Source organism: Anas acuta, chromosome 8 (assembly GCF_963932015.1).
Source record: "Anas acuta chromosome 8, bAnaAcu1.1, whole genome shotgun sequence".
In the NCBI taxonomy this organism is placed as follows: Eukaryota; Metazoa; Chordata; class Aves; order Anseriformes; family Anatidae; genus Anas; species Anas acuta.
In genome coordinates, this window is record NC_088986.1 from 6,667,048 (window position 1) to 6,694,802 (window position 27,755).

Here is a 27,755-nt window from a genome sequence, read left to right on the forward strand (position 1 = left end):
AGCGACATCTGCTTGGGCCGGCCTCCGCGAGGGGCGGTTGGACTCATCCAACGGGCGGGGGGGGGGTGCGGGTGTCAGCGAACACAGAAGGCTGCCACGATGCCGGACCGCGATGGGAGAGAGCGGGGCTCTGGGATCCCCTCTGCCTCCCTCCCTGCCTTCACCCCGATGCGCTCCCCCCATCGCCTGATCCCCGAAAGTCGCCTGCTTCCCCTCCCCTTATCCCCCCCCCCCGATGGTTCCTCCCCACTCCCACCAATCACCGCCCGCTCCGGCCACGCGCAGCGCACGGGGGCCTCCCCGTTTCCCCCACGTGACTCCGCGGCGGGCGCTGACAGGCCGCGGGGCCGGGGCCCGCCCAACCGCCACCGCCACTTCCCGGCGGGGCGGGAGCAGCCCGCCTGGCAGCGGGGCCCGCCGGCCGGCCGCGCATGCGCAGACTCGCGGCAGCCTTCGTGAGGAGAGGCCGGGCGGCGGCGGCGGCCGGGACCGGGAGTGGGCCGGGGCCGGGGGTGGCGGCGCGGGGGCGGCGGCTGCCGCCGGTTCTCGTCAGGGCCCGGCCGCTGTGGGCGGCCATGCCCGGGAGGAACAAGGCGGCGGGCGGCGGCGGCTGCCCTGAAGTGCCGGGGGGGCAGCAGGCCGCCGAGGCGGGCCGCGACGCCGCAGGCCGCTCGCCTCACGGGGACGAGGAGGAGGAGCGGGGCGCCAACCTCGGCGACCCCGACATCGTCAAATCGCCCAGCGACCCCAAGCAGTACCGGTGAGCGCCGGGACGGGGCTGGGCGGGCTGGAGGCGGCTCCGCTGCTGGTGAGGGCCCGGTGCGGTTCCCGTGCCCCCCCCTCCGGGCAGCTCGGCCCCAGGAGCGCTGATCCCCAGCGGGAGGCGGTTGTCGGGGGGGGGGTCCCGGAGCGGCGCCGAGCTGAAACCCAGGCTAAAACCGGCAGCAGCGGAGCTCCTTCCATATAGAGAGGTTCCAGGCTTAATTACAGCTGTGAGCAGAGACCCTGCGCTGCCATTTTGGTGGTGTTTTTGCTCGGTGCTCCCATCAAATCCCCAGGAGCACAGAGAAATGTCCCATCCTCAAGCAGCTGGGCCTGGGTGAGCGGCTGCTGAGCGCTGCGGGTGGTGTGAGGCAGCCCTTTTCCGAGGGATGCTGTAGGCAGGTTACCCAGCCTCTGCGAGATGTGCTCTTCTAGCTCTACCCTTCATAACACCTCCACTGTCTCCCCAAAGCCCAGCCTGGAGCTGAACTGTGGACTCGCAGTGACACGGGCTGAAGTTTCCTGTTGGCTGCACGGGGGCTGTGCCCATTGGCTCTGGGGAAAAACTTCCTCTGTTCTGGTCCTGCTTCCCTGCTTCTTCCTCCCTGTTTCTGCCTGCCTCCCCTGCTGGCATTCTCGCTCACGCTGCTTTGCAGGAGGTGTCTTCCTGCGGTTTGTAGCTACAGAGATTGTCAGGTTAGGAAACTTGTGCCTTTGCTACCTGGAACGGCAGTGTGATGAAGCTTGGGAAGTCCACTGAAAACTGGCAATCTGCTTTGAGGCTCAGGAACCTCCTCCACATGCAGGGAATTGGAGAGCACATTTGCATGCAGCATAGAGTAGACAAATACCGACGTCTCTCAGATATCCTGCTCTCTGTACTTAACAGACGTTTTTCCAGCTGGAAGCCAGGAGTCTCGTCTTTTCAGATTGATTTCTGTGTATGGGAAGCGAGCCTTGCACAGACCAGACACAAATGTCTCCCTTAGGAAGACAGCGTTGCTAAAAGTAAAGTATACCTTTGTGTTCCGAACCCTCTAAGTAAATTTAAAGATGAGATTTAACAATGTATATACAGTTTCTCTTCTCTGTTCTTGCATTGGTGTTGACGTATGCTGCAGGCCGTTCACAGTTGATTTAATTTCTCTCTGTGAACATGGATCTTAAAACAACTTCTCACTGAATTACCATCTCAAACACACCATTCATAAAAGCAGAGGAATTCTGACAGCCTGCAGAATGTATTCTCAAAAGTGAGTTTGCTGGGGCAGAAATGATCATAAACAAAATTGCTTCTGTCTCTCAGAGCTAAGAGTGGGTAGTTAACTGGATTTTTTCCCAAAATTTGTTGTATTTAAGTTCATCTTTATATGGGATTTCATGAGTTTGTATTGCTTGTTTTGTGTAATTTGAAAAATGAAGACATTTCTCTAAGTGTTCACTGTGCATTATTATGTATTTCAGTATTTTCCTAACTGCCTACCACTGATATAAGAAAGTATCTCAGTGTGAGAACAGCAAGCTATTCCAGCTTACCCAGGATGTATCTTTAAGAATTTGACTTGTATATGTCACAGATTCTTTGTATCAATGTCTGTGCAGTCCTTCGAAAAAGCAACGGGACTACACTTGCTTCTCTTGCTACATGTGATTGCGTTTTTCTTACTGCATTTTGCATACTAATTGATACTTCTGTATTGATTACACTTGTTTTTTTCCATTGGACTGAAACATGGAAAAAGAAAAGAACACCGCTGTCAGTTGGTGCCTCTGCTCAGCACGGCCCCAACTGGTCCAGGTGCTCCTTCAGTGGAATCTGAGACACTTTGACAGCAGCATGGTTAAAGTGTTATTGTGCTTTCCGTGCTAACATGCAACACTGACAAGCCTGAAGATGAGTAATGTCAAATTAGTGTTGCCTGCTGCCTTAGTTTAATGGCTGAGTGGGGAAAGGAGAAATAAGAGCCTCTGGTACACCTGGCTGTGCAGCTTTATGGCAGTCCTTGTGGAGGAATAGCACCATACTGCTTGCTCTCTGCCTTCCGTGGCTGTACTGACCCAGGGAACTGAGTGCTTTTTGTGGGATGTGGAAGCTGAGGACGGCTACGCATGGAGGTGCGGAAGGTGCTGGGCCTGCTGGAGGACATGCTGTACCTGCGCTGACTTGCACCATCTGGGGCTCTTGCTTGGAGTTCTCCAGAGTCTGAAGCACCCGAGCACACAGTGCATCTGGTTTGTAGGGCCCTTGCTGTATGCTCAGGAGTGCTGCAGCTGCATAATGTGACATGGGGTACGAACACGTTGCTATTCAGACATTCCAAACGTGTGGATGATTGACCTTGTACCCAGACATCTTAGCATGGATCTGGTGCTATCTGTGCCTTCTGCCGTTAGTCGCAACATCTCTGCACATTAACACTGCTGTGGGTTAAAGCAACAAGAAAGCAACTGTGCTATCATGTGGTTGGATCAAATTCATGCTGTTCAGTGTCCTGCGCTACACATGGTGGGTGTATTAGTGATTCTGAAACCCCGGGGCCAGAGTGGGTGCTGTCACTTCCACATCTGAGGAGCAGTCACAATTCCTGAACTCAGCACAACTCTTAAATGTTTGGTCTTCAGCTTTTTTCATAGACTTGATAGTCTAAGAAGTGTGATGTGTAATCACGACATTCTATTTACTGCTTTCCTCCATGTACTTCCTTGCGAAATTCAGCTGACGGAGAAGCGCTCAGTGCAATGTGTCTTCAAGCAGGTCTGTGGGCTGCAGAGCTGTAGCAAATGTCTTGCATCTCTGTTCAAGAGTGAAGCTTACACTGACTTCAGATTTTGAACTGAAATACTGATAATAGCACACGCTCTTACTGGTGCAAACTTTGAAACTACATAACTATAGCAGTGCATGAAACAGGATGGGAGAGCTTTTGGGAACCATGGATTTGGAAATCAAACAGCACACATTTCACTTTTCATTTGCGTATTTACCCTGTAGCTTGATCTGCAAATCTACTTTGAAATTTCTGCTGCTGAGTTAAAACAGTGACCACGCTGTAATGTTCTCATCTGACATAAACTTACTCTGCTGTTCAGATTTCTCTGGGAAGGCAGGATGAGCCCGTGGGTTAGTTTTACACCACCAGGGTTTGTACTGGATCGGATACAACCAGTGTTAGGTTGGATCAGGTATTTTCTTGATCCATAATTCCTTAGAATCATAGAATCATAGAATATCCTGAGTTGGAAGGGACCCTTAAGGATCATCAAGTCCAACTCTTGACACCGCACAGGTCTACCCAAGTTCAGACCATGTGACTAAGTGCACAGTCCAATCTCTTCTTAAATTCAGTCAGGCTCGGTGCAGTGACCACTTCCCTGGGGAGCCTGTTCCCTTTGTTTCTGCAGCGCAGCAGCTCTCAAAGAGGGTGCTCCACCTCATGTGACAAAGTGTGGCCGTGTCTATTCCTGACCTGGCATGAACTTTCACTGCTGAGAGCTCTGGTCAGGCAAAGAATCAGCACTAACTGTCATCAGCCTGAGGAGCTGTAGAATGGTGCTGGATAGGGATTTATACATACACGTGTACATACCTAATTTATGTAGGGATGTCCACATGTGGATGTAAACACACAGAGCTGTGTCAGTTGACTCCTGATGGCAACCCACTGAAGTCACTGTGACTTTTGAAGGCTGGGGAGGAGATTTCTCCTCTCTAACATGTGCCTGCAAATCTGTGGATCCAATCTGATGGAAAGCGTTCATAAAATCAAATAAAATTGAGTCTCCAGGGCCTGCTTAGAGGCAAAACCAAAGATCTTAATTCTGTCATGTAATATATGTTCACAAGAGCCTGCCAAGCATAATAGGGTGCTGAAGTTTGGGTTTGCCTATTCTGAGTACATTAAGCTTTCTCTAACCAGGTGCTAATAGCTCAGATATCTCACAGAGAGAAATAAAAGCCCAATCAATGTCCTTAACTGTATGGGCAGAAGGGCTTCTGCTGCTATCTTGAATTGCTTGCTTCTTTCAGCTGCTAAATATCAGAAGAGTATTTTTGCTTTTCCATTCTGAATCTGCTCACCTTCTTAGCTGCCCTTATTTCATTGGGAAGTCTCAGTTGAAGATGGGAAATGTGAAAATTTCTGTGCTTCTGAGAATTCGGATTTGGGAAGTGAGTGCATTCATTGCAAAAAATTTTTCTTTCAGGTATATCAAACTGCAGAATGGCCTGTGTGCACTTTTGATTTCGGATTTGAATTACTTGGAGGGTGCCCCATCTGCATTGTCTTCAGAAGAAGAGGATGGTGATGAATCTGAAGAGGAAAGTGATGAAGATGATGATGACTCTGGAGCTGAGATCGAAGATGGTAGAGAAGGGTTTGATGATGAGGACTGTGATGAGGGGGATGAGGGTGAGGACAATGATGGAGATAATGAGGATTTCAATGATCCCGATGACAGTGAATTAGAGGAGCTAGCTGAAAAGGAAGAGACAAGAAAGAGAGGCTGTACAGAAAAGCAGGTATGTATTTAAAGCTATAGAGTGAAAAAATAATACATACAGAACCTTCTTGTGCTCTGAAACCTTGTGATTAGGCATTCAGAGTCGTTCTTTTTATTGTGCCTGTCCTGATTGATTTACATGTCTGTCATTTTCCTAAAGTATTTCTTGAAGCAGCTTTTACTGAGACTGTTGTATTTTCTCAGTCTGCAGCAGCCCTTTGCGTCGCTGTTGGCAGCTTCTCTGATCCCGAAGATCTGCCTGGATTAGCACACTTCCTGGAACATAGTACGTATCTGCCTCTGTTTCATCTTCCCCAGCTGCAGTGCAAAGTTAGGGATATCTAGCTCTGGATGTCTATGGCATTTTTAGTGCCAATTCATATTTCAGCTACCTAGAATTTATTTTTATTAGTTAAATAAATGTGTTTTTATAAAAATACTGGTCTAGTCAGGAACTCTTAATGTGGGAGAGGGAGTCTCATTCCCTTTGGCAGGCTGTGCCAAATGTACGCTTTTCTGTTAACCACTAAATGTGGGGACAAATGCTGTGAAGTTTCTGACCAGACATATACATGAAGGCTATTTGTGACCTATTGAGTCTGGTCATACCTAGAAAGGTGCTGTTATCCTCAGTCTATTTCAGCCTTCTGCTAAAGGCAGGTTACCCTATTATTGGACAGGTTACTCCAATTGTTAGTCCTCTGTTAATTGCTAGAGGAGTGTACCTTCAGTTCTTGCATATTTTATTTAATTTTGATGTTGTTCTGAAATGCTTTGTGTTCAAAAAAAAAAGTATGCTTTAGCCTGGGTTGTTGCAGATGAGCAGTAGAAATGGCACTGAAGTACAGAAGATGTAACTTGTGTTTCTTGCTGGGGGACAGTTTGTCTAATCATGCCCTCAGGCTGTTTGTTGGGATCGCTGGTTCCAAACCTGAATCTGGCATCTGCTGTGGTCTTCTACCTCATGTTCAAAAATGATGTGAGAAGTTAGAATTCAGTTTAGCCTTGGATTTGGGCCCTGTTAAAGTCAATCCCTGCAGGGACCGTGTGTTAATGCCTGCTCGGAGCTGCTGTGTCAGCTGGGCTGGGGGGCTCCTTGCTGCAGTGAGGACTAACAAATTCATGTGGTCGTGGTAATTTGGCTGATTTTCGTTTCAGTGGTATTTATGGGCAGTTTGAAGTACCCAGATGAGAATGGGTTCGATGCATTCCTGAAGAAGCATGGGGGCAGTGACAATGCTTCAACTGACTGTGAGCGGACGGTCTTCCAGTTCGACGTGCAGAGGAAGTACTTCAAGGAAGCACTGGATAGGTAACTGCCTGTGGGTGCTGGTGGTGTGTGCGTGTCCCTGGTGGTCAGCTTTTCATTTTGGGGCTGGCTGCTGTTGAACTTCCACAGGGACTTGTACTACAAAAGAGGGTACCAAATTCAGGGAAATAATAGTTCCCTGTGGCTATCTGACTGATGTTGTAGTGCCTGTGTAGCTGCTGTGTGGTTACATAGGATCCTTGTGCAAGTCTTAACTGTGAGCTCTTTGTCTTGCCATTCTTAAACTGGTGGCTTTGATGAAGTGAGAAATGTTACGCAGTGCAACAACTGTTCGGAGCGGAGGTGCCCCCAGAATCCTGATGATTCATCTGTTGAGTATCTGTCCTGATAGAGTTAGGGGTTGGCTTTTGATTGTTTTGACTTTTGATTATTTTGTTTCCTAGTCTAATCTATCAAGATGGGTGGGAGGGTAGCCTTGAGTGTTGTGGTATGGTGTGTATGCCTCAAAAGGGTGCGTTTAACCCAGTCCTGGTTATTCAGCAAGATGTGGATCTTTTGGGGGAGAAGTACTTACCTTGCTCTTTTGTGCTGTGAGGTACGTTAGGACAACGCTGCTCCACCTGTCGGAGTAGTTTCCTTCCATGAGAAGAAATTGCTCATTCATGAGGGCATGTCAGCTGAGTATTCCTGATGCTGTGATTTATCTCAGGAGGAAAGTAAAGCAGACTCCACTGTGAATTTGCTTTGATCAAAATATATTCCTCTGATGAAGCCAAGATCTAGCATTTGTACATTTTTCCAAGTATTGCCTTAATCTTACTTTATTAGGCTAAATTCAGTTTTCATTCACAGATTAGTTCAGGTTTTAGATGTTTGAAGGTGAGAAAGAATCAAAAAATATAATTGCAGTTGGTCACAACAGCTCACTTGGTGTAGGGGAAACACAGAAATTAGGAGTTCTGTCAGCTGTGGGATAACATACAAAGAAACTAAGTGGATGTTGCAGGTGATTTCTGCTCATTCAGTCAACTTGGGAATTAAAGATATTACATTTCAGTGGTCTTTAGTTTAACGGGTTCTGTAGTCATAGAACTCTGTCAGCAATGTATTCCTGCTAACATTTTGCTTCAGCGAGTTCCATGAAACATTGAAAAAATACAAATAAAATAGAAATAATAGTTTGTCTAGCAGCCTTCTGCTGTCTCCATTCACTGCAGATGTGTCCCTTGCCATTGATCTGCTCTCTAGGGGTATAGGAGATGAGATGTATCTGCAGGTGTCTGAACATTTATAGTAAATGAAATTGTAATGGATATAAAAACTTATGTTTCTGGTCATAAATCAACATTTCTTTTTATTTGGAGTTAGGAAGAAACTTCCTTGTGGTTATGTTGTTCATAACAAACAACAGGATTTTTCTGCATTTTCCCTCTGAAGCATCTGATACTGGCCATTGTTAGAGCCACAATCAGACTAGATGGATCACTTGTCTGATCTGGTGTGATTGTTCTTGGGATGTAAATGCCCTCCTCCTGCACAGCAGCCTTGCCCTTTGCTTTTTGATGCTATCAGAGAACTGGCTTTTATCTCTCCTTAAGAGAATACACTCCAGAACTGCATAATTTGTAGTGAGGCACACAACTTTATAAACTGAAAATAATAGATGTTGAGTTTAGTTGTTGTGGTGTTTTGTTGTTTGTTTTACTTTATCTTAAAAAACACTGAGGACAAGCACATATTTTTCTCTTTCATAGGTGGGCACAATTCTTTATTCACCCGCTAATGATCAGGGATGCAATAGACCGAGAAGTTGAGGCTGTAGATAGTGGTAAGAGTTTCTTCTTCTGTGCGTTTACATCTTATAAGACCTATCTTGTAGCATTGCTTATTGCTTCCTATTTGGGATTACCTTTCCGAACGCTTCAGTCAAGTTCATCTAACTCAACAGAGAAATTAAACTCTTGGATTTCTTCTTAACTTTCATGGGTACCAGTGGCTATTAGAGGAGAAAGACTGAGCATGGTGCCTTTACTGATAGAGCTTACTATCTTATTTTTTGTACTGATAATTAATAATTCTAGGTTATTTGGCAGTAACTGGTAGGACAATTACATAAGCATGTGTGTAGTTTTTAATGAACAACATGCCTGTAGCTCCAGCACAGCCCCAGTGCTCCCTCTAATCCTATGTGTTTGTTATTATTAATACAGTAAGTCTGTGTGATTGTACTTGTCTCGTTCTCCTAATGCCTATAATAACTACAAATGTGCTGCACAGAAGTGAGTGGAGTGCTCACTTGATTTTTTTAATACATAATGAATACTTACAGACTGCCTATAAAAGCTCGCTGCTTTAGAATAAAAACCTGTTCCTGGCAGATACGCTGACTGGTTCAAATATGGTTTCGAAGTCTTTTTTCTCTCTGATGAAAAAAAAATGGGCAACTCGATCTTTGCATTTAACTAAGTGTCAGTATAAACAAGGACCTGTCTTGTGATTTAAGGTGTAGTTTCTTCAGCAATTTAAGCTAATTTATGCCTTCACTTGCACTACCTTCATCATGCAGTTTTACTCCTTGGCTTGTACTGACACTGTAGCAGTGAGCTGTCAGGTAACTGTCATCTTGATGAACTGGCTGCAGAATAACCTGACCAAAAGAATTACAGCTCTGCTGTGCATGTTTCTTACTACCAGAAGAACATGCAGTTGGAGAGGGTAAATTTTTAATTTTCAGCAGAAAATCCCTTATTTGGATTAGTGTAAACTGCAAAACTTCATTTTTGAAAACTATCTTGCTCAGTTTTTAATTTCTCATTTCATTATTATGCTAGAAGTTACTCCTTGTGTTATACAGGAGAAACAGATTTGTAATTGATCTCTGGCTTTTTGTGCAGGGCCTGACTGTAGAATATTGATGGCCTTGTGTTCCCATTAAATTTAACAGATTGAGAACATTCAGACAGGACAGGCTGGGGCTTTATATGCTTTTCCTGTTTATCCCTTTCTTCTCAGCAATGAACTACATTTTTTTCTCTTCTCTTTTCTTGGCTTATTTTCATTACTGCTAGCAAGTCTTGTTTCTTATCCTATTTCACTATTTCATCAGCCATTAAAACAAAAATATTCCAGGCTGCATCTATGTTTTTTGTTTTTGGTTTTGTTTGTTTTCCCCATGGGAACATGACCTCAAATTTTGATTCATGCCACTGCAAAATCTTTAACAGAGTATCAGTTAGCAAGACCCTCCGACGCAAACAGAAAGGAGATGCTGTTTGGGAGTCTTGCCAGGCCTGGACATCCTATGAAGAAATTTTTTTGGGGTAAGTTCTGAATTAAAGTTTTAAGTGGTTAAAAGTCTAAATACTTTATAAGATGCGCTAACATGAGCTGTCTTATCACAGCAAGCATTACCCTTTCTCAGAAGTATGACAGCAATTACTCATTTCACAGCAAAGCCATTGGGAATAAAAGCAGCTGCCTGCTTCTTAAGATATTTTTCATTCTGGTACTGCTTTTTGCTGATGTTGGAGCTGGGTTGCCCTAGGCGTAGAGTCACGTAACTTTCTGCTAATGTAAAGGCAGTGTTCTCTGAGTCATCTTTGTCTTGTTTAAGCTTGTTTTTGCTATTAAAAATCCATGGATAAATAACATATTCCTGGATTTTAGTCTAATGAGGCTTTTCAAAGTAAATAATTCACTGTCAAGGTTGCAGAAGTAGACCTTCAGTCATGTGAGTGAAGGGAAGCTTGTTCTTCCTATGTAGGGCAGTAGAGTCCCTCTGAGAACTCTCTCACTTTCATGATGCTGGTGGGCGTATAAATTATAGTGGGATGAGTAATAAAGATGGCCAGCTTTGAAATGTAGATCAATTTTTGAAAGTTGTGTAGCGACATATACGAAACGTCATTTTTTCCCCTCCCCTGCTCTGCAAGTTCCATTGGCAAGCTGGTAACAGACAATGAGCTGTATAGTACACGGTATGTGTGATCTGATAATACAGGAGGACTTTGCCTTCTCTTGTCCTAGAAATACCAGCTGTCCTAGAAACTGGAAAAAAAGTAAATTTTGGTTAACATTCCTCTAACTCCAGACTTCTCAGTATTTTTAATATGCTCACCATGACTAAATTCAGTGACCAGGAGAGAAGAAATTATCAGTATGTCTGGTCTTGACTAACCACTTTTAACTTTTACAGGTAATGCAGATACGCTCAAACATGAGCCTAAAATGAATAATATCGATACCTACACCAGGCTGAGGGATTTCTGGCAGCGCCATTACTCTGCTCACTATATGACTTTAGTTGTCCAATCTAAAGGTAACGTCTGTTGTTCCTTATAAACAGGCTCATTGCTGCTCTTGGGGAAGTGCTCTTAGAACTAGCTCAGCTTTAGCCCAAGCCATGCTAGTGGATTATCCTGTCCTGCAGGAGGTATTTAGATGTGGATTTTAGCCTGGTTTCCAAATGAAACAAGACTCCAGCAGTTGTGCTCTGTTATTACCATCCTGACACTACTCAAGAAATTTTTAAATAAAACAGACAAATAAGTTCCATATTAACTCAGAAGGTAAAACCTTAGTTGTATTTAAAAGAGAAACTTGCAGGATTGTAAAGTCAAACCACTGAAAATGACTTTCCTTGCTGTCAACAGTGAACCTCCACAGAACATGATGGGGAGACTGAGGATGAGTGTCCCAGTTGTCTTGTTCTGAATGGGGCTCATTCAAGAGAGGTTTTGAAATAACAGACTGGGAAGAAACTCTATGAAGTTTTTTTACTCATAGACTGAAAAATTCTGTGCAAATAGAATTGTGTTTCAGCAGAGAACTTCAGACCTATGGGTTATTTCTGCTGAGACAAAAGGAAAGAAATTGCTTACAAGTTAAGTGGGTAGTGTAGAGTTGTGTTGAAAATAAAGTTGCGTAAGTTCAAGTTAGGTTTGTGCTTAGGGGTTTTGTTGAGAGCCTAAAACTTATTGCAGTTCCCACCTGTGAAAACTGCTTTATATGTACTGGACATAGAATGATTGGATGCGTCTAGCAAGTACGGTTGATTTTTCAGATCCCTAAGTCAGTAATTCTTGTTTGCAGTCACACCAGGTACTACCAGAATTTAAATCCTAGTAGTATCAGCCTCACTTTTTGGAATAGCATACAAAAACAGACATAGTGAATATTAAGAAATGACTCAAACCAATTTAAAGCTTATAATTTACAACTTTGCAATTTTAACATTTACTGACTTGCAGCCTCTTTAAAATAACTGGCGAGATAGATAAAAAAAATTGTCTTCAGGAAATTTCAGGAAATTAAATTTACTTTTTATTTCCTCAATAGAAACACTGGATACATTGGAGAAGTGGGTGACAGAAATCTTCTCTGAGATCCCAAATAAGTAAGTTTTTTTTGATGCATAGAAGTATTAAAAATTATAAAATTATCTGTGCTTAAAATCACAGGGCTTTTTATTTTTTTAAATCTCTTACAGAATATGTTAAAGAAATTAACATTTGTTTATCCTTATCCATAAAAAATAATGGCTAATTCTGAAACTTAAAGACTGCTGTTTAATTGTTTTGAGGAAGATTTTGTTTATGCATAGCAATCATTTAACCTGCAAGCTGTGTGGTGCTAACTTGCAGCAGTGTTTGTTTAATTTGTGCTTACTGCTTGATTTTATGATAAATCATTTAAAAGTAGATTATCATTTCATATTTCTTATTTTTGCTTTGTGTCAAAAATAATTAGAAACAAAATAAGATGGTATCTTGAATTTAAATGTTGTCATTAAGGTGGCAACTGATCAGGACTTGAATTTTCTTAATAATTCACCACCATGTGCTATATAAAAAGAGGTTTCTGCAAAAGCTTATCTTGGAAATAACTTTATTCTCCCTTTCATTTTCCTTTGTTGCTTGATGTTTATTTCTGTGGTGCGTAGAAAATGCTCCTGTAAAAGTCTAATGCTATATGGAGACATCTGTCTTTCTCACCCCTGTCCTTCTCTTGCTCCTTCTACTGCACAAGACAATCCATCTTGAGTTTCTTACTGTGTTTGCTTTCCCAACAGGGAAAGGGAAAGCCAAGCTTTTTCTTGTTACTGCCTTGGAGGGAAGGAGAGGGAGGAGTTGACAGGGTGTCTAAATCTTGGGTAATTGCTCTGTTGTGTTGGCAGAGTGCAAGTGAATGACAGGGTTCCTTCCAGTTTGGCTTGGGTGGATCCTGCATTGCACCCTTTGTTAAGGGCCATTTTCTGCTTGTCTGGTGTACTGTGCTGACGTCTGGTGATTATCTCAGCGTAGCCTTGAGTCTTTGCCAGTAACACCACACTTTAATTTTGCTTTCAAGTGGTTTGCCCAAACCCAGCTTTGGCCATCTGACTCAGCCTTTTGACACACCAGAATTTCACAAGCTTTACAGAGGTAAGTAAAATAGATCTGTTTGAATATTTTGAATACATACGTTCATATTTCCTCTGTGTTCTGAAAGGATCTGTGTGTTTTGTAGAATAATTGTGTGGTTCTGAATAACTTTTAACCATTCTTTCTGCATTATTTAAAATTTCTTTCCTATTTCTAGTCATGTATTTATATTCAGTAAATTTATTTCTGTTTAGTTGTTCCAATCAGGAAAGTTCATTCATTGAGTATCACCTGGGCCCTTCCACCACAAGAACAGTATTACAGGTAACGTGATGTTGTATTTTCCTTCTACCATGTTATCTTGTGAATAATTTTACTGGATTTCAAAAGAAACCAAAGAATCGCATTTATTTGTGTTAGATTACTTTGGTTCGGCTAGGAGAACATTTTTAAAATTAACTGAACTGATGCAAATGCGGTTCTTTTTATAAATTGGTGCACAACTGATTTAACGTCATTCCTCTCTGACTCATATCAGTCATCATGTTCTGAACTCCCACATCCGTAGCTTGTTATCCTAATGCTACCTGAAAATGTAATAATTGTCGTAAAGAAACTGTATTATAGCTGCTTGTACAGTGATTTGAATTCCTCCTTTAAAAAGTATTACCTCTTGGCATTTAATTTTTAAATTTTCTTTTAGAGTGAAGCCTCTTCATTATATTTCCTGGTTGGTTGGACATGAAGGCAAAGGAAGTGTTCTTTCCTTTCTCAGGAAAAAGTATGTATTTTTAAGCTTAGTAATTAAATGCTTTGGTATGATTAAAATAAAAGCAAACTATTTCTCACAGATACTTTTTTTTTTTTTTAATATACGAAGGCAGGTCAAGTCTGCCTTCTTCTGTGAGCATTTTGTAGTGATATTCTTTAAATTGATGATAGTCCCAAGTGAGAAATAAGTGTTTTCTGGTTTGTGGTCTGTGGATCAGTAGCATCTGTGACTGATTTTTAAGAGATGTCCCAAAGGTAACTCAGCTTTTTCTTAAATTAAATTAAAAAAAATGTATTTTCTTAAATTCTGTATCCTGAGGTTCACATCTTTATCCTGAAAAACTTTGTGTGACCTGGTAACAAATTGGAAGCCACTGAAGTAAAGCTATGATATGCTAATTGTAACTAAGCTTAGATAAAGCTAAAATGAGTAATTAATAAGTGTCTTTAATTCTTCCACAGATTTTGGGCTCTTGCATTATATGGAGGAAATGGTGAGACAGGATTTGAGCAGAACTCTACCTACTCCATCTTCAGCATTTCCATAACTTTGACTGATGAAGGTTACAAGCACTTCTATGAGGTATGTTTTTAAAACTATAACTTGATTTGACACTGTTTTCCTAATGTCTGGAAAGAATAATCTGTTCCTTTCTGTTTGCAGGTGGCTCATGTTGTGTTTCAGTATGTGAAGATGCTGCAGCAAAGAGGGCCAGATAAAAGGCAAGTGTTTGCCACTGCATCAGCTATTGACAAGACCATTCCTCTCCATTAGCCTCTTATTTGTAGCATTTATGTGTTTTGGTGGGTTACTAGAGTAGAGCTGGTTGGTCAGTAGTAAAGCTTGTCAGTACAAAAGCTAGTAGAAAAGCTATATTTAAATAAATTTTGTTGAAAATCTGTGGAAGTCTGTAGTGCTCTGGTGTTAGCCTTTATATTAATTTGGTATCAGTATCTGACTCTTTGTGGTTAAGTCTCTGCCTGTTCGGAAAATAGCAGAACTTATTGCTAGTTGTGAAATGTCCTTTTGGAGGCAAAGGAAGTATGTGTAAAATTGCTTCCAAGTCTAGTGCCAGAATGAATCACTGCAGAGAAACTCACCCTTGATTCCTTTCCTAGATGACTGCTTTTTTCAGTTTCTCAATAATGCTGTGAAGTAGTGGAAGAAATCCACTTATTCTCTCCTCCCTCATTTACAGAATATGGGAAGAAATCCAGAAGATCGAAGCTAATGAATTTCACTATCAGGAACAGGTATTCATCCACTGTTTTCTGTTGGCATATAGGTAAAGCATAAACAGGATATTTTTTCATTTAAATTTTGAACTATGTTTTCAAAGTTCTGTATGACTAGAAACAGCTTATGCACTTAAAATAATGAGGTTGTTTTTCTGAAAGAATTGTCATCAACAAATTGTTTTTTTGTTGTTTGTTTTTTTTTTTTTGGTCATCTACATAGGCGCTCTTCGACTTCCAGTCATCAGACCCTTTTGTATGAGGTTCTGTGCCCATTAATAGAGCTCTGCCAACTGTCTGGTGCTTTTCTGTAATTTTTCTGTAATTTCAGTTGCTATTAAGCTGTTTTTACACTGCTGATTTCCAGGAACAGAAAAGCAGTGTTGTGTGAAAGGTGTGGCTAGTGACCTGGCCTCACAAGGGCTAAGATGCTAACGATCCCCTTGTCTGCTCTTAGAACAATACACAGATAAATTCGGTTTTGTGTTAAGGCTTGCGTGGCTTATTAATATAATAGTTACTAAAAATCTTAGCTGTTTCTATTAAAGATAGAAAATGAAAAAGCAAGGAATACAAATTCTACCAAGGTAACTTCGTTTTTTTCAATGGTGCTAAAACTTTTGGGAAGACAAGTCCATATATTCTATATATGGCTTGAAAACATCACTGAATTTTCTTGGTTTCTTTAAAGTACACAGATGCAGGAAGGACAAAAAGAAAAAAAAAGACTAGGAAATATTGGAAGGAAATATCGGAAGAGTTTCTTTTCTTTCTAGATACTCCAAGTCCTTTCAGACACTTTTAAGATCTGCCAGTCTGCACTGAGCATCAGGATGTTAGAAACATCATTTTTAGCAAATCCTTCCATCTGTAACTCTGCCTTCAAAATAGCATATGGAGGATATTGAGTGTCTTGAGTGGCCTTTGAGTAACAGAGGAAAGTGGTATTTGCAAGTGATACAGACAGCAGGGACCACTGCCAATAACCCCAAGTAATACATAACAGAGTAGAGGATTTTTCTGCTAGGAACAAGTTTCCGACACTTGCCAAGTGCATTTTTTAAATGTGGTGTTTTGTTTTGTTTTTCATTGCAATACAGCTTTTATGAATTTGTTAACAAAATGCAATTATTAAAAAATTAGAACTGCCTGTCTTCTAGCAAAAGCTTTCCCCAGCACAGTAGTTTAGGTAAATAGGCATGAGTAGAAAGGTATTTTAAAAGCTCATTTCGTCATCAACAGAAAAAACACTCTGCAGATGTTCAAAATGCACAATTCAACAATTCAAATGGTTTCTTTTTTTTTTGTGTGTGTCTGACAGATCAAGCTCTGCTTAAAACAGAAAATTGGTATTTTAGTTTTCTGATTATGTGAAAAATAGCTTTTTGTTTGTTTTTAGACAGATCCAGTTGACTATGTGGAAAACCTCTGTGAGAACATGCAGTTGTTTCAGAAGGAGGATTTCTTGACAGGAGACCAGCTTCTGTTTGAATACAAGCCTGAGGTAAATGTTCTTTAAACTCTGATTACATGTTTTGATGTAGGGAAAATACAGGCATACTGTATAATATAGGCACATATAAGCATGCAATTAGGCATATTGGTGGCACAGGTTTTGTACTAATTGAATCACTTTTTATATTCAGAAAGCACATCTCTTCTTTTTTTTTTTTTTTTAAGTTTATGATGTCTTGTTCTTCATATGTTCTGATTAAGAAGTCTCAGCTGGGTCAGGCAGAGCCACAGTTGCATTTGAACTGAAGTGTTGTCTTGAACTTGCAGATCATTGCTGATGCCCTTAACCAGCTCAGTCCTCAGAGAGCCAATCTCGTTTTGCTGTCTGCTGCCAATGAGGGCCAATGTCATCTAAAGGAGAGGTGGTTTGGAACACAGTACAGCGTGGAAGGTAAAACAGCAACAGAAACATAAAGAATGTCTGATGTATGCATTAGAGCTATTAAAAGGGTGACAACGCAAAATACAACCACATGGAAGCAGGGAAATGAATCCTCAGTGCTAACTTGACTTCATCATCAGTCAAGTACTCTGTCCTCCTGTAATTGTTCTTTGTTTAGTGTCAGTTGATTCCCACTCCCTGGTTTACAGTTGTAAGGAGGCAGGGATCCCAGTGAACCCTTCACTTGGCTGCAATTCAAGTCCTGAACAGGGAAATGAACACAAACAATGAAGGACAGGGTGGCTTGGCAGCTGGGTTACTAATGTGGGCAGGCCTGATTTAATTTTGAGTAGGACTGCTTCAGTCCTGCTCCAAGGGAGCTGTTAGGAACAGATTTAGAAAAAGTCGTGATGAACCAGGTGACATGAAGAAACTTACAATATTGCAAATGTTCATAGAGACAAACTAAAAGATGAGATGATTTGTCTAGGAAATAGGAAAGCATTAGCCTTCCTGCTGAACTAAATGCATTTCATATTTTTTAATAGATATTGACAAGTACTGGAGTGATCTGTGGGCCAGTGACTTTGAATTAAATCAGGATTTACACCTTCCAGAAGAAAACAAATACATAGGTAAGGCACCTGAGTATGAATTAAATCTTCCTTTAGTAATTTGTTTGAGTTTAATGTGGTTTAGAAACAATCTTTAATTCCATCTGAACATCAGCCTGACTTTGAAAATTAAAATATCTGGGAGCTCTGTTCACTTGAATTTCATTTAATGCTCTCTTATGTATAAATTTGGGAACTGACTTTTTCTAGGACGTAAACTTGCATATCATACAGCTCTAACAGATCTCACAGAATCTGTGGACTGTGAGAGTTAACACAGAACTGTGGATGCATAAATAGAGGAATTTTATTTGCTTAATCCTGCTCGTTTTGAAAGTATGTAAATAGCATCTGGCTTTGTCGCCAAAAACAAATAAAATACAAACCCATAATTTACAGCCTATATAGAACATTACCATTTCTGTCTAGCCAGTATTCTGGTGTGAAAACTGAAAAATGCTTTTCATTTGGTGTTCATTTGGTCATTCATTTTCAGTGCTGTGAAACTCTAAATGTTCTTTGGGCCCAGGGAAACATATGCTGTCATGTATAATGTAACAAACTGGGAGGAGAAAAATGTATTTTGCTGATAAATTTGCAGGCTTTTATTCATATAGCCTGGCTGTATCTGACTTCTAGTTTTGGTTTGTTTTTTCTTTTTGTTAGCCACCGACTTCGCTTTGAAAGTTGCTGACTGCCCTGAGACAGAATATCCAGTCAAAACACTAAGCACACAACAAGGCTGTCTCTGGTACAGGAAGGATGATAAATTCAAAATCCCTAAAGGTAAATGAATGCTTTCTCTAAGAATAGGAAGTCCCTGTTTTTACCAGCTGGAATTTATTTCAAGGAAAATAACTCTCAATAGTCTTCACCATTTATACTGAAGTGTTTACTGCCAGCTCTTCCATGGTCCTTTTGCTATATTTATTAGCTGCGATAAAAGAGAAGCAGGTAAACTACCTTGCAATAAAGAAACCCTGCTGATTACTCAGATTAAAAGGTGGAATCACTGAAAAATGCTGGTTTCTTCTACTGTCTGTGGACAGAATTTGGCATACAGAATATGTTACTGAGACTGGGGCTTGAGAGGAACTTGAACATCGTAGAAAAAAGCTGTGGTTTCTTCTACAGAAAGAGAAAGCTACAGCCTGTCTTTGAGACAAATGTGGAAAATATTTTGCTTTTTTCAAGCAAATTTTTAAGCAGAATGTCATTATTTTTAGAGTCTGTTAAATGTATGTTTTGTGGAATTTTCTTAGAGTTGTTTAGATTTTTATTGGCCACACCATGTGAGTTAGTTTTCTACCAAGTGCAGCTTTATGTTTGTTAATATTTGGTATTTTTAAGGAAAGCTTTTGAAGTGGAAAAGAGAAGGCATTTGATGATGACTTAATAAATGAAAAATATGTTCTTATAGCTCAATGACCATTTTCATTAGGCTTGAATTGTGACCAAAGAATAACCTGATGGATATATATCACCTTGGAAAGCTGTCCCTTGTTATACAATTGCTCATGTAAGTCTCATTTTTCCCCACCAGGTTATGTTCGTTTCCATCTGATCTCGCCGTTGATACAGCAGTCTGCAGAGAAGTAAGGGTTACATTATTTGTGCATAGCTTGCAGTATAACTATAGGCCCATACATAGTGAAGAAGCATGAAAAGAGACTAATTTTAAACTGGAACAGAAAATTCCAGTTCCTTTTCTCACCTTCTTGCACTTTCCTTCTAGTTTTTTTCTGCAGTTTGGCAAGAGTGGTTTTGCAGCAGGCCGTTTGTTACTGTATCTGAGAGGTGTGTTTGAGATGTGGTGTGTTATTCCCCAGTGCAACTGGAAAAAATAATGTAGCAGCAGCAGGGTGCATGCCAGAAGGAAGTGTTTAGAGAAGGAATTGGTCCTGAAAACTGCACAGTCACATCTAAACTAGTGACCTGGCAGCATGTAGGAGCAGGTGAAGGGACTCATGGCAGCATTTAGAACCCTTTGGTCCACAAACCTCAGGGTTATAGCTCTGCACATGCTATGCTTTTGCTGATCTTAGACTAGCATTGCTATTTGTAACAAATTTCACATCAGTTTTATCCTAAGCCGCTTGAGACCTGCAGGAAGGATGTTTCAGGAATGTCTGTATGAAGCTGGTTTCATTAGGGCTTTATTAGTTTGAACTTTGAATTGGAATCCAGGCAATAACAAAAATCTGAAAGAGGAGAGGACAGCAATTTTCACATTGCAGTCCAATTCACTGTAACTTATTTATTTATTTACATCTTGATAGACAATGATCTCATTACTCAAGTCTTAAGCATAGCAGAAGCTTTTTCAGAAAAAAAAAAGAGACTGGCTATCCTCCATTCCTTTACACGAAAGTGTATCCTCTGTTCCTTTACACAAAGTGTAAAAATCTATTTTTTTTTTTGTGATTATTCAACATTTCAAGCATTGGCACATTACAATGTGTCAATGTGTCTACTTTGAAGAAATCTAAAATCATGTGAAGCTGGAATTTTATTCATTGCAAAGAATAGTTGAATGTCAAAATAATTTTTAGTAGTGTCATGTGCATTCTGGATGAAGGGAAATTTGCATTTTGTATTTCCAGATTTGTTGAAAATTGGTTTTGAATCTCCTTTTACTGAAGTATTAATTTCTGTTAGAGAATTTCTTTTTTTGTGCAACCAAACTTGTTGGCCTTGATTTTTTTTTCCTCCTTTTATTCTTTCATTTTTTCTTTTTTTTTTTTTTTTAATCCTCTGCTCTTTTCTCCCCACAGCATAGTATTGTTTGATACGTTTGTAAACATCCTTTCCCACAATCTTGGTGAACCAGCTTACGAAGCAGATGTCGCCCAGTTGGAATACAAGCTGGTAGCTGGAGAGCATGGCTTAATCATTCGAGTGAAAGGATTCAATCACAAACTACCTGTAAGTACTGCTGATCTTCTAAACACTTTTATGGATGCTTCTTTTCTGCATATGTGGTTTTTCTTCTAGAAGCTGGAGCTTGGCTGGGTAGACCTTAGAACATTTAGATGGGGCATCTTAAATGGGAGATTTGTGTCCCTGTTCAAATACGTGAAATGGCAGCAAATGCTCTTTCATGGCTTACATATAAGCCTTGACATCAGGAGGAGGTTCTTCACAGAGAGGGTGGTTGCACACTGGAACAGGCTCCCCAGGGAAGTGGTCACTGCACCGAGCCTGTCTGAATTTAAGAAGAGATTGGATTGTGCACTTAGTCACATGGTCTGAACTTTTGGGTAGACCTGTGCGGTGTCAAGAGTTGGACTTGATGATCCTTAAGGGTCCCTTCCAACTCAGGATATTCTATGATTCTATGGTTCTATGATTCTATATATTTTATTCACTTACAGAAGCTCAAATTACTGACTTTTGCCTGGCTTAAGATAAATCTTCCTTTAAGTAATAACTGTATCTCCATTTAGAATATAATAGCTTTTCTGTTAAAAAGAGATATGAGTCTCCCATATTCTTTTAGAGTTAGAGCCTTGCTGTCAACAAGCTAAGGCTATTTGCATGCTGTCTGGAGAAATGTCTGAAAATAGCTTTTTTTACAATTTCATTTTGGAGATACAGCTTCTGAACATGCTTATTTTGGATGCCATTTTTCTTTGTTGGGTTGTTAGGATTTTACAGGGATTGGGGGATCCCTGATCCAATTCTGTGAACGCTGGCCATGTAACACCTGGTAAGCACAAATGGAGAGAACATACAGATCAGGGAGCAGAGAACCACCAAGCTTCCTTAGGCTTCCATTGCAGGGCTTGAGTGGAGCTTTAACAGAACAGTCCATCATCTCTCAGACCTGTTAATATGAAATATAAAAGAAAAACACAGAGATGTAAATAGCATGCTCCAAATATCCTTTTTAATCACAAATGTCACTCACAAATGTTCTGATTTCACTGTGCTGGCCAGCAGTAAAAAGAAAAACTGGAACATCAAATCAGTAGTGTTGGAGTCAAAGGCTAGGTTTGTTTCAGTAGAATGTCGAAGCTCCTCTTGGTTTGGAATACTGAGCTTACTTCATTCACTGACTAAAAATGCTATCCTGTGGAAACTGTAATTTGGTGTATAATTATTCAGTGAAAAGCATCTAGCAGAACTGAGGAATGTGCTTTAGTAACAGTGGCTTTTGTGTTGATCATTTTTTTTTTTAAATTATTATATAGAAATAAATTTAAATCGGTCATTTCAGAAAAATGACTTGCAACTGTTTTCTTTACAGCTTCTATTTCAGCTCATCATTGATTACTTGTCTGACTTCAGCTTTACTCCAGCAGTTTTTGAAATGATAACGGAGCAGTTGAAGAAAACATACTTCAACATCCTCATCAAACCCGAGACTCTAGCCAAGTGAGTTCTGGGGGAGGGCAAGAGGTGGCTGTACAGTAACCGTTCACAGTAAGTGTGGGGTTGAGTGGATGAGCTCAGGAATCACTGCTCTGAGCTCCTGGAGATTTGTTCCATGGGTAGCGGTCAGACTGGACACCCAGGTAGCTGCTGTTCTGATGCCACCTGCAGCCAACAGCAGGTGCTGAGGCAGGGCAGGGTGAGCCCATGGCAGTGCACCTGGGTGCCATCCCCCTGTCTCCTGTACGTTCCTGGGTCAGAAATGGGATCTCCTGCATTACGCAGCTGTTGATGGCTTGTGGTTTTGTTTTCCTTTCTTGCATTGCAGGGATGTGCGTCTGCTGATCCTAGAACACAGCAGGTGGTCCATGATAGACAAGTACCAAACGCTGATGAACGGCCTTTCCATTGAGTCCCTCTCCTCCTTTGTCAAGGCTTTCAAATCACAGCTCTTTGTGGAGGGCCTCGTACAAGGAAACTTCACGAGCAGAGTAAGTACAGCTTCAGGAGCTGAGCTGCACTGGAACTTGTTCTGAAAATGGACTTAAACACAGCTGCAACAGCTCCTAATGCTCACCAGCAAGCTGACTGCCTGTTCTGTACCGACAAACCAGAGGCTTGCTGGTGCAGGGCAGCTTCATCTCCAAAAACTCAGGAATGCTCATGCAGATGACTCTCTGAGGGGTCTTCATAGCTGCCCACTTACTTATTTATTTTATTTTCAGGAATTTGATTTAAGGGGAAAATGTGATAGAAATATGCCCTGCAGCCTTTTCCCCACCATTGCCACCATTCTGTATAGTTTGATGTAGTACTGATATTGATAATTATTGTTATTGATTTATTTGATATTGAGAAATGTCCGTGGTGGAGCTGATGTCCGTGTGAGCTAAGCTCCTTTCGCACTGTGGTGCGTGCACCCCTGTAGGTCCTGGTCAGTTTTACCATGTCTCTTCCTTGATCCTTCCCAGAGCTCCAGCTCTGGTCCCAGAGAGAGGCCCTTTGTGTGCACCCTTTACTGTTGCATTGGCTGTTTCTGTTCCTCAGGCTTTTGCATTCTCCTTGCAGAGAAGTTTTTTAAAACCAAAAACCTGACCGAAGACTCTTTTCTATTTTGTTTGTGGCTGTGAATTGGGGCTAATAATTCTATTATGAATAAAAATTGTATTTTCTCTCCTAGGAAGCAAAGGATTTTCTGAATTACGTTGTTCAGTGAGTATCTGACTCCTGCACCATGCATGTGGTAACTGTAACTGAAGTCAGGATTCTTTTCTGGAGAACGGGATTGGGGTGGGAGCAGTGCAGACGTTCCCTTCTCCCTCCCAGGGTACAGCGCTGCTGGCAGTTCTGGAGGTGACTGTTGCTCACGGCATTATAAGCAGGACGTTGTTCTGGTGTGGGGATGGGGAAAGCAATGTCAGTGTGAGAGTGTAAATGTCTGGGTGTTGGGCTGGTTTTGGCTGAGACGTGAGCAGGTGTCTGACACTTTGCTCTTTGTGCTCCCTTCAGAAAGCTCCAGTTTGCTCCCCTGGCCCACCCCTGCCCTGTGCAGTTCCGGGTGGTGGATCTGCCAAATACACACCTGCTCTGCAAGGTGAAAACTCTCAACAAAGGGGATGCCAACTCTGAAGTGACGGTGTATTACCAGGTACGTGTCAGCTCTGTGTGTCCCTCTGGTACCTGCTGGTGCTGTAGTGTTACGTAGGTCTCAGCTAAGAGGTTTCTGAACAAGGAGGTTACAGAGTGCACCAAAACCCTGTATGAACACAACACAACCCTTGGCCCTCCTGGCTAAACCAGGTGTGCTCTCACTGCATGTGGCACTTCCTGAAGGCAGCATCTTCCACTCGTGGCCTTGTTCTTGTAGCCTGGCGTTGTGCTGCAGTTATTTCCTGGTGTCCCTACACTGAGCTCATGGTCCTGGGGTGAAACCCCTGCAGGCAGTACTGGGCCCCCTCAGAGACCAAGCATTTTTCAGTTGTCCCTGCTGTGAAATGTGTTTAATGCTGTAGTGCAGCTGACGTACATCACACTTGTCACTTTGAGCTGGGCTGTAGCGTTTAACTCCATGAAATCATCCGAAATTCTTCCTTTTCTTTGTAGTCAGGTGCCAGGAGCCTAAGGGAGTACACCCTGATGGAGCTGCTTGTGGTAAGTTAGCCATCATGGCTCACAACCCGCAACATTTCTGTACCTGCAAACGGTGCTTAGAGCTGAGATAAGGCCTGGGGGCTCAGTGGTATGAAGGGGGGAGTGTGTACCCACTGCTCATTCTCATTAGACTTCTGAGCGTTTGGGACAGGATACCCAAACAGCTGCTGGGGAGGGCAGCTTGGAGCAGTTTTCTTTACTGACCCAAAGACTGAGACCCTTCTACATTCAGCGGGTGTAGCTGGAAAGGCAGCAGTACAGTTTTTTCCTGTGTTGGGATTTGTGTTTCTGGGTTGAGCCTGAGGGGCAGCTGCAGAGAAGCATCACCCCTGCCATGACACATCTGCTTTGTTTCAGATGCACATGGAGGAGCCCTGCTTCGACTTCCTGAGAACCAAGCAGACCCTTGGGTGAGTTCAGATCTACGCTTTTGATGTTCCCCAGTTTTGTTATCTGGAAGCCCCTTCCTTGCAGTGGTTAATTCCTGCCTTGTTGCAATGGGAACAGAAACGTGTAACCCATTAAAGCCACAGGCACCCATTGACACCAGCTGCAGCTGAGTTGCTTCAGAGTCCCATAACAATTGGTGTCTGTCACTGGTGTGTTAACCTGGAATTACTCAGCACAAAGTTGTTCCTTCCCCTCCTAAACCAGCTCGCTGTTCCCCAGGGCTGCTGCCATAGCAGCTCTGCGGTGGCAGGACTCCCTCAGAGGCACCTGGCTGCCCCACGAAACTGGAGCAGGGGAACAGGCCTTTCACAGCCTTATTGTTGTGTGTGGTAATTCCTGCAAATGAGTTCAGAAGCAGTTATCCATCAAGCTTAAAAGGGTTTCCCAAAAAATGGGAAGACACAGAAGTGTATTGATGCAGGAAATAATGGGAATAAGACTATTAAGAATTTGTATGAGATTGTTGGTGTAGTACCAACACTGTTTTGACTTATACCATATCCTGTAAATGAAAATTTAATTGTTCCTGTGGAATGACTTTTTAATTATTTTTTTTTTTAGCTATCACGTGTACCCCACCTGCAGGAATACTTCTGGGATCCTTGGCTTCTCAGTCACAGTAGCAACCCAGGCAACTAAATACAAGTAAGTGTGTAACTGTGGCTGCTGTAGGCTAAGAAAGGCTTCACTGCAGGGCACTTACAGCAGGTGGCTTTAGGAAGTGGTGCTGAAGGAGGTCAGCAGCCCTTGTGTGAAGGCTGTGATATCTGGGCCTCGTTTGTCTCGTGAGGTATCAAACCATGTGTGACCATGTCTACGTGTATTTTGTGGTGTATTTATACAGCAGCCAGCTGAGAGATTTCATTTAACCGTCTATTTGTTCTACTGGAGCCAATGACAGCTGACTTCAGTTGGCTTTTGCTTGCACTTTTGAGTGCACCCACTCCCATTCAGAGTTTGTGGCATTGACGTTCAGCTGCTTCAGGCCACCAACTTCTGCTCTATTCATGTGCAAGGCTGAGGGTGGCAGCTGGGGCCTGACAGCACCCTGCAGCGCGTGCTGCTGCTGGGCATGCTGCAGGCCCTGCACCACGCAGCTCTTCCTCTTGTGGCTTGGTTATATCACATCCCTGGGTTTGAACAGGACTCAGTATAGATAAAAATCAGAGCACTATTTTTATTCCTCAGTATGGGGGAAAACAGAAATGGTGGTGTTCATAGATGTAGGAGCTTTGTTTGCCCTGCTGCAAATGTTCCCTTGGTTGAGGCCTGTTCTGCTACCTTATCTCTCAGTATTTTTGTTGTGTTTTTTCTCTGCCTGAGCTGATTTAATTTTTTAACTCTCATTTAGTTCTGAACTAGTTGACAAGAAGATAGAGGAGTTCCTTTCTTGCTTTGAGGAGAAAATCAAGCATTTAACTGAAGAAGCTTTTAGCACCCAGGTAAAAGTCGATCGTGAGAAGTTTTTTCCTTTAACTGCTAACTGACACCTAAAACTGAAGGCTTCAGTTATGCTGAGCCAATATTTTTCTGAGGTCCCAAACAAAGGACTGACCTTTAGGTCCTGGCTCTCACTGCATGTGGTGCTCATTCTCTGAATAGTTGTCCCTGGACATTTCCACAGAATTTTGAGAACAGTGAACTGTCTTGTGCATGTCATTTGGGTTTTCCTTTAACTTCAGTGAAACGTGGCTGATAGATGGTAAATTGAGGTTGCTGAAACCTGTCAAACCTTTTTTTTTTTCCCCCCTAAATATAGGTTACAGCTTTGATAAAGCTTAAAGAATGTGAAGATTCCCACCTTGGAGAAGAAGTTGACAGGAACTGGAATGAAGTTGTGACCCAGCAGTATCTCTTTGACAGGCTTGCCCGTGAGGTAGGGAGTTGCTCATTGTTGTCAAGCGCTGCCAAACTGAACGCTTGCATGAAGCTTTTTGCAGCAGTGTTAAATACAAAGCACAAGTAGCTGGTTTTATGCTATTAGAAACATAATGAAGTAGAAATCTGCTATTTTTAAAAGGTCTAACAGAATAGCTGTTGTAGAGAAACCATTTTTATATTTAAAATGACGTGAATTATCACTGTGCTATTTAAAACCTCTGCGTTTCAGATTGAAGCTCTGAAGTCTGTTACAAAATCAGACCTGGTCACTTGGTTTCAAACTCACAGAAGCAATAACAAGAAAGTGCTCAGCGTACATGTGAGTATTTCTCGTTAGTTCTTTGTTACCATCTTATGACATGCCAGGCTTTGATAACCTCAGAGGCGTTATCCCAGTAAGGGATGGCAGAAGTCACCTTGTCTAACCTTTCCTCTGGTGGTTAGCCACACTATTGGCTTTATATTTCCTACCTGTCTAACTAATACTGTCCTGTAGATTGCATTGAAGTATCTGCATTTAATTTTCAGGGCAGATGACCACTGAACGATACCCATATTACAGCATCTTAGAGCCAAATTGTTTTATGTTAACTTTTTTTTCCAGGTGGTTGGCTTTGGAAAGCACGAAGGGGATGCAGAGGTTACAGCTGTCTCAGAAGTACAGAATTCTTCATCTGGTGAAATACCTCATCTTACTTTCTTGCCCCCATCTTCCCTGATGACTAATGTTACTTCCATCAAGGACATCAAAGCTTACACATCAACTCTCAACGTTCTCCCTTACCATAAGATCTTAAAATAAAAATGACATCGTGCCCTGCAGTAATGTGTAATACAGGTGCTTTCTGCAACAACCACTCCAAACCTATTTATTTTTATTAAATCAGGGCTGTAGCGTTAGCTGGGACAAAGCAGCTTCCCTCAAGCAGTCCTCAGCCAACCTTCCATTAATCCCCCACGGTCACACCAACAAGGCAGCGCCCTGAATTCCAGCTGGAGAGAAGGGTGAGCGTCCCCTGCCACCAGAGAGATGCTGTGTTCTCCTTTCCAGCTGGCTGAAGGTGGGGGCTGCCTTTGTGTGCGCACAGTCCTGGGCATCGTTCCTCCAGTGCTGTAGCAGTTAAGAGCAGTAAGTACGTCTTCTCCCAGAAAGAATGCTGTAGTTCTCCTGCAGGAATTGCAGTGGGAGGTGAGGAGCACCCCAAGGCTTTAACTTAATGCTGCTTTTTTTTTTTTTTTTTTTTTTTTTTTTTTTTAGTTTTTCTGTATGTCCAGAATAAACAAAACTGAGATGAAATCAAATAAAAACCAGATTTAACTGTGGAAGGCAAAATAGTTTGATTGCTACAAATAGCTACTTACTCAAACATAACTTTAAGCTAAATCAGAGAAAGGCAAAAATTCCCCAAGTGCCAGGCAGTAGCAATGCAAGGCCAGTGTAGTTTCCAGAAACACTCCTGTGGGTGCTGCAAATTCTGCTCCTATTG

The 27,755-nt window shown here is 42.0% G+C and overlaps 1 protein-coding gene across 1 annotated transcript; it reads left to right on the forward strand.

Annotated features, from left to right (window-relative positions):
- Positions 1-389: 389 nt before the first annotated feature.
- NRDC (nardilysin convertase) lies at positions 390-27,537 on the forward strand. The gene is made up of 31 exons (XM_068689676.1): positions 390-760; positions 4,966-5,281; positions 5,467-5,548; positions 6,421-6,574; positions 8,287-8,360; positions 9,757-9,852; positions 10,728-10,850; positions 11,870-11,927; positions 12,881-12,954; positions 13,149-13,218; positions 13,598-13,675; positions 14,128-14,248; positions 14,330-14,388; positions 14,865-14,919; positions 16,301-16,405; positions 16,684-16,807; positions 17,347-17,433; positions 18,079-18,198; positions 18,956-19,007; positions 20,187-20,337; positions 21,662-21,789; positions 22,115-22,277; positions 22,967-22,998; positions 23,296-23,434; positions 23,890-23,937; positions 24,295-24,347; positions 24,949-25,032; positions 25,739-25,829; positions 26,147-26,263; positions 26,498-26,587; positions 26,873-27,537. Exons 1-31 carry the CDS (start codon positions 432-434, stop codon positions 27,068-27,070), a joined length of 3,471 nt encoding a protein of 1,156 aa, XP_068545777.1. The 5' UTR covers positions 390-431; the 3' UTR covers positions 27,071-27,537.
- The last annotated feature ends 218 nt before the right edge of the window (positions 27,538-27,755 follow it).